The following is a 13,195-nucleotide window of genomic DNA, read 5'->3' on the forward strand; positions in this document are numbered from 1 at the left end:
CCATTTTCCAAAGCCAATACTCCTGCAGGGAAACTGTCTTCAGCTAGAATTTCATCTGTTGTCTGTAGGCAGGAGGTGCATGCATCCTTTTATTTCTGCACGTGTGTCTGTGTATATGTGTGTGGGTGTATGGTTGAGTGTGTGTTTCCACTGTACCGCTGGCTACTGTCAGCTCAGTGCCTCATGCAGCTCGTTTCATGTGCCTGCCGTTGGCTAAAACAAAGCATTAACATTGGCCTGCAGTTGCCTCAATTCATTTCCAAAGAACAATGACAGAGGAGGAACGGCCCCTACTCGATGTTTATTTCATGATGCACGGTGTGGGCGTTCAGAAGTAGGAAGCGCTTTGGCTTGGTTGAGAGATCGCCTTGTGTTTGCGGACAAGTGTACAAGGGTAAGTGCATGTCTGTACGCTTTAGCGTGCAAGTATATGTCTTGGCATGACAACAGATAGCTTGAGGAGAATGGGCTATCAGGAAGAACTTTCAGCTTGTTAGTCCAGACTGGAGGTGAAGTGGGTGTAAGAGGAGGAAAAAACCCGCGGCAGACCTTCTACTAATAGTCCAATAGCTTTAACTCACCCAAAATTGAATCATAAAATTGTTCTTGAGCAAAAACTATCCAAAAATAAGTTTTATTTCAAACTGAAATTTTACATTTTAACTTACAAACTTTGCAGATTTGTTTTTAATTCTAGCTGTCTCTGTAACTTTTCATTTGTGCATACTGTACTCTAAACTATTGCCATGCAACTTTAAAAGTTTACTTTTTGGGGATTTTTCCAACACAAGTTCATTTCAAATAAAACTTCCTCTATGTGTTCTGCAAGAGTTACAACAAAATACCAGAATGATTGCCCTAAAATATGATGATAAAGTGCTGGACCTGTATCAAAGGAACAGCTCATGAAATATGCATTTATTTATGTGTACTAAGGTTAGAGTTGCCCTTTTGGTATGCAGCTGTAGAGCCACACACCCTGTGTCTCCAATTGTGATATCTTGAAGCCTAGAATCATATAAGGCCTTTATTAATACTTTAAATCAAATTAAATAAAGTTATAAACCAATAAACAAAAATGAACAGATAATTATCAGGTGTTACCAAAGCAGCTAAAATACATAAAAGGTTAAAAGTCATTGAAGGGTAGAAAAATTGAGCTCTTGATACTTGTTTAACGTAATTGTTATGATCTAACAATAAAACTGTCACATTCCAGCTCAGAAGCGCAAACATTCTGGCAGAGTGTTTCCACGTTTTCTATCAACACATAAAGTGCAATAGTAACAGATCCAAATTTCACTATAGGAAATCAAAAAATGAGGCCTGTTTTTCTGTCTATATGTTGCCAGTTTGTGTATGAGCATGTCAGGTGCATCGTTTGTCTACCTGTTTGTGTGCATGGTCGTAGGAGTTGATGTGGTTGTCAAACTCCTGGTGTCTCAGGTACTGCTTGTCACATAACTCGCAGTAGAAAAGTGACTTCAGATCCTCGATCGAGCAACCCAAAGCCCTCTCTGTGCACTCCTGCAGGAAGAAAGACAGAAGCATTCAGAATGAGAGCATAAAGGGTTAGAGAGACATAGAAAGTGAGAGGAGGAGCAAATGGCAGACAGTTATCCATTTAGAGCAAATCTGCATCCCAAAGACATCAGCAATAAAATCCTCTACATGTGCTCCACATAAAACTGTTAAACGGCATCCTATTAAACAGAGGTTCCTTTACTGGCACTGCTGGAAGCTGAACAAAGTCACTGAAGCTCTATTCTTACGGCAGCCGGAGCCTGGAGGTAGATGTTTAACACCAGCACAATAATATTAAACCTGCGTATGTACATTTATAGGAAATGTGTTGAGTTTGGCTGTGAAGGAAATGACATTGGATCGACAGGAAGCATGACCGTCTGAATAGAACAATTTAGACTTCTTTGCAGCAGAAAATTCCTGGATGTGTATAAACAAGATTGCATGCGCACAAATAGGTAAGCACAGTAGCACAATGACAGAGACATACACACAGACACACATGCACTGAATGAATGGCATATAGACCCAAGGGGATAAATTGCCTGTCTGCATGCTCACATCAACCAGAAGGCCTTTTTTGGGTCCAGAGCCTTGCACAGTGCTGTGTACATAGGTGTGTTCACTTGTTTGTGTATGGCTATGTTTGAGTGTGTGCACTAGTGTTGGGGGGGGGGGGGGGGGGGGGGGGGGGGGGGGGGGGGGGGGGGGGGTTAGTAGTGCATTCATGCCATGCTCTGCTTCAAAATGTAATTTCCCTGAGGCTAGGAGCTGCCAATAAACACTATTGAATTCTGTTCTACTCTGACATGATGGGAATTTAATTTGAGGTTGTCACTTCTTTTTTTCATTCTATCCTTCGTTCCATCCTTCGTCCATTCTTTCCTTCCTCACTTTGTCTAGTCTTTTTTTTATTTTCCTGCTTTCAGTCAATTAATTTCTTCTTTACTTCATCTCCTCCTTTTATTCCCATTGTTTCAATTTTAATTACATCCTGGTGCTCTTCTTTTCTGTTTGTGAAGTCCTGGGTCACCCGGTGAGTTTTTCAGGACCAACTGACATAAGTAAATATCAGCCCAAACTTATATATTGTCCATAAATATTTGTTCAATATTTTATACATGCAAATCAAGCCTTGAGACCTTTTAAAAGAAGCTTTCTGGGAGAGGGAAGGCTGTACATCAGTAGAAAATATTTGTGCGGGAGCTTTTGCTTCAATCTAAAAGCTAGACGTAAAGGGGATTTATAAAAACAACAAACTTGTTATGTTTCATTCAGAAATGGGTCAGATCTGATTGGATATCAGTATTAAACTTGGTGCTTATGTCATTCTAGGATTGGATATTAGGATTAGGCCACAGATTCACATCACACTCTAGATTCATCTGTATGGTGTTTTCTAAGACTGCTGGATATGATTTGACTGATATTGCTCTGGTAGTTTAAGCTCCCCAGCATTTTATTGTCATTACACTGTCACAAGTACACAGCAATGAAATGAACTCTGCATTTAACCAATCCCCTTGGGAAGCAGTGGGCTGCCATTGCTTGGCGCCCGTTGAGCAGTGTAGAGTTAAGGGTCTTTGCTCAGGGACCAAGAGTACTGCAGCCTGTGGGAGTGGGGCTCGAACTGAGAACCTCAGGATTCTTCCCTAACCACTAACCCCCCACCTAAGGTTTCAGTCAACAAATGGTTGCACAATCCTAAATATTGTTTTTATAATTTTATATTCTTTTTATAATTTTATAGACATAAATAGATATATTTGCTTTCACTTTGGCTAGTTTCATTATCTTATAAACAAAGTTAGCCAGTAATAAAAGCCTGCTTGCTGTTGCACAGTGAGTACTTGACATTGCATTTTTCCTTTGATATATTGTAATGTTAACAAAGAGAAAACACATGACGGATATGTTTTAAATGTATTTTGCGCAAACCTTCATAGTGTTGTAAATTTTCCAAAACCATTATAACAACAAAAATAGAGGAGAAAGCTTGAGTATGGGGGAGCACTTAGGGGCCTATGCAAACAAACAAAGAAACAAAGAAACAAACAAACAGAAAAGTTAACTCAAAATTGTTTTATTCTATTTCATTTTATTTTACTTTTAACAACCACAAAGCATAACATAATTTTAAATATCAACAATATGGAAAACCTTGATGAATGGGAATCTATTCAATCTTTTAAATGATATGGAGAAATAGCTGCAACAGTTAGAAATCTAACCTAAATGAGCACTTGGGTATTTTATTCCACAAAGCTAAAGCTCTTTATTTTTAGCTACAAAATCTTTTTTGCCACAATTTCATTGCGTTGCAAGAACACCTCCACACTTCAAGCTGTCAGTCAGTTTCATATACACATAAAGAGTGAAAAGAAGGAAAGGACTGACAGGACTCTTCCAGACTGAAATGAACCCAGATGGAACTGATATATATCGATCCTGTGCTTCTAGAAGTGTGTATGTGTTTGCCATGGTATTGATCTGACCTGCAAGCTTAGGTCACTTGCAGGAAATGATCCAATCACAGAGACCATCGTTCCTTGGAAATAAACTTAAGAGATGAGGTGGAAATAATGAATGCTAGGGTGTATGCGTAGATGCATTTATACTCTCCGTGTGTGATTTTGACAAATTTTTCGCCTGGCCTTACCTCAGGATATATTCTAACACCTTCCTCTCACTTCCCTGCATTCTGTCAGGATAATTACTTTTAACAATGAAATATAGTATGGAGTGTACACATGAGGAAACAAAAAGAAAAGGTGCGAAGGCACCAAAGCAGAAATGTGTGTATATCTGTGTGTGCACTCAAGAGTAATTTGTTTGTGTTAGAGGCACCCTAGAAAATTTTTTTTCTGTTGTACACCAAAATCAAACATGAGAACTTTAATTGGCTCTGAAGACACACACGCGTGTTATTCCTAACCCTTACCCCGCATGTTGGCGCGCTTAAACCCATTTATAGAAATACATAGGCAGAAGGAGCATCCTAACACACACTGAAGCTTGTCCAATAATACACAGTCTGTCAAACTGAAATGCCAGAGCTAAATTAATCTCGACCTCAATTTACCTCACTAGTGTAAATCTATTCTCATCTAAACACAGTTGATATATCTGCAGGCCTGAATGAACATTCAATGTGTCATGTTTTCAGATTAATTTTGCAGGCTTGTAAATGTTAATCTTCTTCAATGTTTCTTGATTTTTTTTTTCTTTTCTTGTCTTGCGTCTCTCCAAGAAATGACATTTCCATTCCTAAAACTGACATAAATAAGAATAATTACCGACCCTCACCAAATTATCAGGAAACGTGGATTTCTTAGAAGATTTTTTCTTTTTACCTGCTATGAAAACGAACATGTGCTGTTTGTTTTACAGAAATAATCAGTTACAAATATATCCACAGAAATTAAATAGTGCATAATGCATTAATCTAAAACCTAGATAAAAGCATAGACACAACATTTTAATTCTGGAATTTTTCAAGTCTGTATAGTGTTTTTTATAGATTTTACAACACATAAAATCTAACAATCTATGGGCCTTAAAATTGGTGGGATTGTTTATTTATTTATCTATGCAGTTTTATTTAACAGTTTATCTTGTGTACAGAATGTGTTGCTCAGCATTTAATTTTGGCATTACTGGGGATGCTACTTTAACATTTGTGATTAATATCCACAATGACTTAAAAATTGATTACAAGTCACATTCCGAATCAATTGACTAATAAAGATGTACTATCTTCATGTTCTTATTCTGTAGAACTATCCTATTCTTTGCTTTAAGAGACAGTGAGACCTTGTATTGCCAAATCCATTGGGTTACTTGCCATTATTTGATCTACTATTTTCATTACAAAGGCTTAAATATTATGTCAGCCCACTGACACAACCATTGGATTGCCAGAGATGCTGATAGAGTACATGAATTCCACACACTACACACTGTTCCCAAGATAATTTAGAGGCCACATAAAGTTGATTCCACTTTGTTGTAATACCGCTAACAGCTGACAGGGGAATATTTAGTTGTTATGAAATATCATTAGTACATTAGAGGTGGTAACCTACTGTAGTATCTCTCTTAAAACACAGCAACTTATTAATTATCATGTGTTTAGCAGAGGTCTGCTTGTCTAGGTAGTGGATTTAATGCACATGAGCATGAGAGATATTGAAACACTTTCTTTCTCTGATTTGGAGGGCAATTCGATACCCTTGAGAATATAGTGTGGTTAAATTTATGAAGAAAAATTCATTAAAATTATTATTGCTAGTAGTTCATTTTCCTGTTAGTGCATTTTAATAGCTTATCAGAGAGCTGCCATCTAGCAGATACTTTTTTAAATAATGCAAAAAAAAAGATCTTCTTCTGTAACCATAGGATACAGATGATTACTAGTGTACAATAGACTTTTACATTTTAAAAGTCTATTGTACAGTTTAATACAATTTTATTTATCATTTTTTAGAACAGATTATTTCTGACTAGCTCAAGCTCTTTCATCACTTTGTGTATTTGTTCACTTTTCCATTTTAGATGAAGCACTCCTCTACAGTATATTGGGATGGGGAAAATCTACTGATTGGAACTTCATAACCTATCTTCAAAATAATTATAACTGTACTCTTTATCAATAAAGTAAAATGTATTTAATTGCATGAATAATTTTCATCTATTCATTATATTTACACACAATCTATTCGGTATAGATTACACTATACCGATTTTGGGTTGCTTTAAAAAATATTGTGATATTTTATATCAAGTTTACACCGTTAAATCCATCAAGGTTTGCAAACTGCGAAACACTACTGTTCGTTAAGCCCTTACAAGCAAGATGAGATGTAACCCCTATTCCTTTCCACCCCACGGACTTACAAAAAGGGGTTTATGATAAGGATAGACACTATTATGTGTTCTGCCTATCAAAGGGGTCCTATGGGAAACCTCCAGGCAAAACTGAAGTCATTCATCTCATGAAGTACCATCTTCTTTTATCTCAAAGACCCAGCTCATATCAGAGCCAGAAACCTTTGCTTCATTTGCGAGATAAATGCGCCTCCTTATCTCAGTAGGTTCATCTCTACCAGAGGCATCCAGAACATGGCTCTTTCACTATGTTAACAAAAATGTAACGATTATCAGCATTTCAAGACGGTGTGTGCTGTAAGCCAGGACCATATCGGTTGAAATATAAAAGGGAAGGTCCTAATTTCTACAAACCTCTCCTGAAAAGTAGTTAATTAGTTTGTCTTCAAATTGAACTAAAAGACGATACTCAGGTAATTATATAGATAGATAGATAGACAGACAGACAGACAGACAGACAGACAGACAGACAGACAGACAGACAGACAGACAGACAGACAGACAGACAGACAGACAGACAGATAGATAGACAGACAGACAGACAGACAGACAGACAGACAGACAGACAGACAGACAGACAGACAGACAGACAGACAGACAGACAGATAGATAGATAGATAGATAGATAGATAGATAGATAGATAGATAGATAGATAGATAGATAGATAGATAGATAGATAGATAGACTTAAGGAGTCAGCGGATTTAATATCATGGTTGGAGGACAGCAATGCTGAAAATGAAAATCAAGTGGAAGTTAACAAAAGGACACTTAACACAGGAAATAAAACAGCTATTTACTACATTAAACTTGCAATGAAGTGCTACAGAGAGCGCAAGTATAACCTTAAAAGATCTACAGAAAGCATGTCAGTTAGGGAGATTAGTCAGCCATTGTGTTTTAGTCATAAGACTAAAACACAAAATCCACATTTTCTTTTAGGACTTCAATATTATCTCCCAGGAAGAATAAAGTTTATTCAGGGATAGAAATATTAGAATAACTTTACTACCTAAAGCTTGCCGTTTTCTTCTATATGAAAAAATCTTAGAATCCATCCATCCATCCATCCATCCATCCATCCATCCATCCATCCATCCATCCATCCATCCATCCATCCATCCATCCATCCATCCATCCATCCATCCATCCATCCATCAACAAATATTTACACAGCTAATGTTTTGGTTGTTAAGAAAACAAGTAAAAACGATATATTCCGGATTACATGAAAATAAATAGACAAAGATGTGACCGAACTCATCAAAGCAATTAGCCATAATGGGCCTTGATGAAAATCTATTCTTGCTGTTTTTCACTCTTTCTCTGCCTCAGAATTCAGCATCTTTCTGCTGCCACAGCTCAGGTCCCCCATCAAGTGAGATCCTGCTGATGGACCCCACTGAGCAGAACCATGCTGAGGTAATCATCTGCTCTCTTGATACTAATGGTCACCATGTCTGATCCTTTAGCATTTTTAGGACAGTCTGTGGCTTTGGCTTGTTCCCCCACAATGTTTCCACTATACTGTGTCCCTTACCTGCAGATACAGATTTAAGATATCTCTATTTAATCACAAATCTATGAATGGTTGGCCATTTTTACTTTAAGGAAGCTCGATTTTGGGATCTAATGTATACATCAAACAAAATCCCAATCTTAAATAAAATTATGGCTTACATTTTAGATGGATAAAATTATTAATTTTGCGGTTTATTGACTTGCTGAGCTGCTGCATTGTTGTCCCTGTTGCCACATCTAACCTTTGATATTTTATTGGAAACTTAAAACTAAATACCTTTATTTATATGGTGATGCTGGCAGTGACTCAGAAAAGGCAAATTTTGTCCCTTGAAAACATCTACTGGAAAACTAAAACCAAAGGCAAAGTGAGATCTTTAAAGACCCAAAAAAGAAAAAAAGTAAAAAATCATCAAATTACAACAGATAACAAAATCATGGTCTATATGCTTGGTTGAAATGTAATGACCTATTCCCTGCATCTCTTGTTTACAAAAGCTGGGATAGAGAATGGAAAAAGCATGGGGAGTTCTCCTCAGAAATCAAATCACAAAATAGAGAAAAGCATATCAATGCAATTCTTAATACAATGGAGAAGAAGCATACGGTAATACAGTTTGAGTTTTTGCCAGCTCATAACTGTCTCACCAGTTATTCTTGTATACTGTACAGGTAGCAAAGGTCACACGTTTGCTACAGCCATTTTGTGGTTCTGCTTTAAGTGTTTTTTCTTTTTTAAAGCTGCTAAGTCACACATTTATCATATTAACAGTAACAATCCTCCACTGCTTTCAAGGCTACATTTGAAGTTATTTAGAATTTAATAAAATATGGTCCTTGGGAAGGCAGTTCACTATTTTTGTTCTTTAAAAAAAAATCACACACAGTCACATAATGGTGCACCATTGTGTGTGCCGTGCAGGGACACATGCAATTACTAGAGGCCTTTTTCACAGAGCCAATATACAGGGTTAATTCTAAGTTATTCTGGCCTAATTAAGCCTTTACTCAGTTTCAAAAAAGCATTAATGCAAAATTTACTATGGTGATTTGTTCTGTGCAGTTAGCCTGCTCCTGACCAGGATAACAGCCAGGCTTACTCAATTTGGTGCCGTATCGACTCAGTCAGCGGTCACACCGATCAAATACCAACCAGCTTTGTCAGTGATTCTGCCTGGTTTGGATTGTTTTATCATCTTACATTATAAACTACTAATATTTTGTTAGAAATTCAAGTACTTTAATTATTTAACTCTTATGCTAGCCCTTACCATTGTCAATTTATACGCTTTTGAAATATTTATCGATTATTATTAATTTTCTATGTAGATTGCTATGGTTGGATTGTGTAGTCATTTGTACTAGATATGTGTGAAATCTGGTTAACACTTTATCCAGCTGCCACCAGCATCCAAATGTTTTTAATATTTTATTTTGACTTGCTGTTACGTCTGTCCTCTTTGTTGTGTAGCCATTTCAGTTCCCTAAGAAGGTGTAGTAGGAGATCTTTTCTTACGCATTTTTTACCACGTTGGTTGAAGAAATCCCCACAGCCACGTAGCAAGCAGTGAAATAGAAGGTCTGGAAGGGAAACGAAAAGAAAAAAAGGTCCCCGCTACAGTGTTAAATCAATGAGAAACCCCCACCAATCACAAAACAAGGTCTGTGGTCCACTATTGGTTCCTGACATGTCAATCAGGGTTGTCTGCTGCTCCCTCCCCCCTGTGCTGGTACCCTGACACATGAACAAATCGACCCCCCTCTATGAATTTACTTGCACAGTTCAGGCACACCATGTTTAAAAGAAGAGGATTTTTTTAAAATAAAAAATAATCATACAACAACAATCACTAATAATTCTACGCTGCCATTGCTTGTTATGGAAGGAACCTGCTGAGTGAATATTTTAAAAAGAAAAAAAAAATTATCAGACCTCAGAAATAGACTTGCTAAAACTGGCACTAACTAACAAAACTAGAACTACTAATGCTGGAGAAGTTCTTTACTGAGCTGCTAAACCAGTGAGTATCTTTTTTTCAGATGGAAAACAGCAGATAACTAAGACACAGAAGCCCTGTAACAAAGAAAAGTAAATCAGAGAACACATCATAATAAACAGAGACAGATTGAATAAAATGAAATGCAGAAAAAAATACTTAATGAAACTCAAAATCCAACAGATCGCAACATCTAAGTTTTGGTTTTGAAACCTATGGCCTCTAAATAGTATCACAAAAATCATGAAAACAGTAAAGAGCAAGATTTTGCTTTGCATAGTTTTAATGTAGAATATAATTCATAAATAACAAATGCTGCACATCAAATCTTTTATTTAGGTATATGAACTTTAATACCCATCTTTCCCTAAATCCTTTAAAATGTCTATTATTATAGTATATTATTGTTCCTATTCTATGCATTAGATAAACTAATTTGCTAGCAAGTTGTATTTCATTTAAGTTTTTTAGGTAAAACTGGGTCAGATCAGATCAGGCCTTTTGATATTAAAAAAGCTTTAAAGAAAATGAAATACAAATTGATTAATGGAAAACTTTACAAAAGATATATATATATATATATATATATATATATATATATATATATATATATATATATATATATATATATATATATATATATATATATATATATATATATATATATATATATACTGTATATATATATATATATTGGTATGCCAAATGTTTTTTCCGATTCCTGCTTAAAATTGGTTTAAAAAGGGTAAAAAAGGTTTAACATATGAGCCCATGACATTGAAAAAACAAAAATCAAGTCTTCTTTTCATTACAGAATACATGACTGAGTAAATAAGTTGTTATGATTTAATCAATTTAGCTAAAATAAACAATTCATATTGCTCCCACTAGCCATCTGTTCTTGAGCTAAATTGTTTCTCTCATCTCACCGGTCACTCTCTTGTTGCCTGTAATTAAATATTGAACAGTATTTTCATGGATTGCTAGAGCCGACCTTAGAAAAAGTGCAAGGATTTACTCTGAAGTCTGAGAAGATTGATAGTTACTGCGGCGCTGTATTTTGAGAGCATTTTGCCTCTTAATTTGATGATGTTTGGATGAGACACAGAATGGGGAAAGATTATTAAAACCGTTCCCTAATGCAAATTCGATGTGACTCGAGAAGAGAGAAGCAGTTTTATTTGACGAAGAGAGCAGGGAGGACAAATAGAAAACAACATTTACACCAATTATGTATTAAGATATTTCTAGATAAACACATAAAATCTCATTAATGTGTCATTACAACTGAAAAGATATGTGAATGCAAGTGGCAAGTACCAATAATTTTTAAACAAATGTGTATTTGTGCCTCTCCAGGCCTACTAAATATGCTGGCTTGGACATTAAGGGATGTAATTGATCAGAGGGTATAATTGTTAACAGCACCCTAACACAGGTTTTAATTGCAATCTTGGTTCAGTGTTGAAACTGAAACAGAGGAGTACTGGCAAAAAATAGGACAGAACAACAGTTATGCATGCATAATAAATGCAGATAGAGAGTTTGGAAGAACACAGCCAATGGTTACAAATTCTCTCTGCTCAAATATAGAAACCTCTGAATAAAAACTTCTAATGCAGGGGGGATAGGAGAGAAAATAGTCAGATCCTAATGAATACTGCAACTTTCAAAGAAATTATTCTTTATTTGATTTCAGTTGCCAATCATAAACTGGTCATAAGAACTTATGTATTGTTTGGCAGAGTGAATTGTTATAAACATAGCATTGGATTTGCCATCAATCTAAATATAAACCATATAATTTTTATTTACATTGTTTGATAAATTGTCTTTTTCAAAACTGACACATTTGAGGTAATTAGCAATAGAGTTAGAAACGTCTGGGGGACGGGCATCCTGATTGTTAGCCTGCACTGTTCCTGGGAAGATGAGGTATAAAAATAGAACATCATAAAACAATACTCTAGTTCTTCCCATGTAAGTACAAATTAGTGCTACTATTACAGCACAGCTAGCTGTAACAGGAAGTTAGAAAAGTAACATTTTTAAAACCTTGACTAGACTCTAGTTTAAAGATAGCGGGGATATGATTCTTGTCATGATCTTGGCGCTGAACGTTTGGTTTTTTCCTTTGCTCCTTGCTCCCCTGTCTAATTGGTTCTGCGGCTGATTATCGCCGATCATTTTCACCTGGTTCCTCTACTATTTAAGTTGTGTGTTTGCCTCCCATCAGCGCCAGGTTATTCGTGTGTTTTTCTGAGACATTTCCTAGCAATCTTTAGTCTGTCCGTTTCCTTGATTACGACCAGTTTTCTGCCCAGTTTTTTGCCTTGTCCCTGTCTGCTCTGTTTGTCACATCTGGTCCTGGATTCTACCGGCTTCTGAACCTGGAACTGTCTTCTGACTTCGGCCTTGGATTTCCCTTCTGGACTCTGTTGCTGCTCGGCGTCTGCTGCTCGCTCTCTAGGAACTCTGGGGGCGTGGCCGCCACAACTGCGGTCTAAGCTCCGCGAACGGACTGAACTTTGAATCAGGTCAGTGACTTTGCTCCAAGTCGTATTCAGCTCCACATCCAGTCACTGACCTGTATTCTCCTATCGCTGCAGAGATCCGCCCCGCAGCAGACGAGCAGCCCCGCGTATCTGTTTGTGTTTAATAAACGCTTTGAACTTTCCCACTGCCTGTCTCGCCTCGAATTCTGGGTCCAATATTCTGAGATCGTTACAATTCTAATGTCTTTTTTTTGCCATGTGGCAAGGATTCGGGATAATTCTGCACAATTATTGCCATGTAAGGCTAGCAGGTGATTGTAGGAAGCTATAATTTTCCTTTCTCTGTAGAATAGACTTAAAGGTTTTAGTGGACTCTAGCTGATTGATATATTTGTTTTACAAATGTTTCTGCTTTTATTCTGCTTTTATTTTTCTTCTGTTTAGTTATCTAATTCATGTAAAGCACCTCGAGTTGTCCATGTACTGAATTGTGCTATACAAATAAAATTGCCCAGTTATCAGAATGTTGCAGAAATGCAAGATTAAAAGTTGTTGCAAAGATTTTTTTGTTGGATCCTCAATATAGAGTAGTTGTCCTACTGGCAAACTTTGGGTAAGAGAGACTTCAAATAAGTTATTTGCTAGGCTTTGGGGTGCACAATCCACTGTCACTATCTCTTATACAATAGAAGAACATGAGTCTTGACTAGTATGGATGTGTGCCACAGATACAAATCCCCCCTTCCATGGGGGTTCGTGACTCAGGAGGAG

General features: G+C 36.7%; 1 protein-coding gene and 1 long non-coding RNA gene across 3 annotated transcripts in view; one reads left to right on the plus strand and one right to left on the minus strand.

Annotated features, from left to right (window-relative positions):
- The window catches only part of LOC119772886 (G patch domain-containing protein 8), a 64,272-nt gene that overhangs the window by 11,952 nt on the left and 39,125 nt on the right, over positions 1–13,195 (minus strand). For both annotated transcript variants that reach the window (XM_038269575.1, XM_038269574.1), the window contains exon 3: positions 1,390–1,527. In XM_038269575.1, the coding sequence (XP_038125503.1) occupies positions 1,390–1,527 (138 nt within the window). The remainder of the gene's footprint in view (positions 1–1,389; positions 1,528–13,195) is intronic.
- On the plus strand, positions 189–12,566 carry LOC119772887. The gene is made up of 4 exons (XR_005279316.1): positions 189–394; positions 7,747–7,833; positions 12,400–12,466; positions 12,539–12,566. It is a non-coding gene; the product is annotated as an uncharacterized LOC119772887 (long non-coding RNA).

The sequence above is a fragment of the Cyprinodon tularosa genome, unplaced genomic scaffold (assembly GCF_016077235.1).
Source record: "Cyprinodon tularosa strain WSP-4 unplaced genomic scaffold, ASM1607723v1 ctg73, whole genome shotgun sequence".
In the NCBI taxonomy this organism is placed as follows: Eukaryota; Metazoa; Chordata; class Actinopteri; order Cyprinodontiformes; family Cyprinodontidae; genus Cyprinodon; species Cyprinodon tularosa.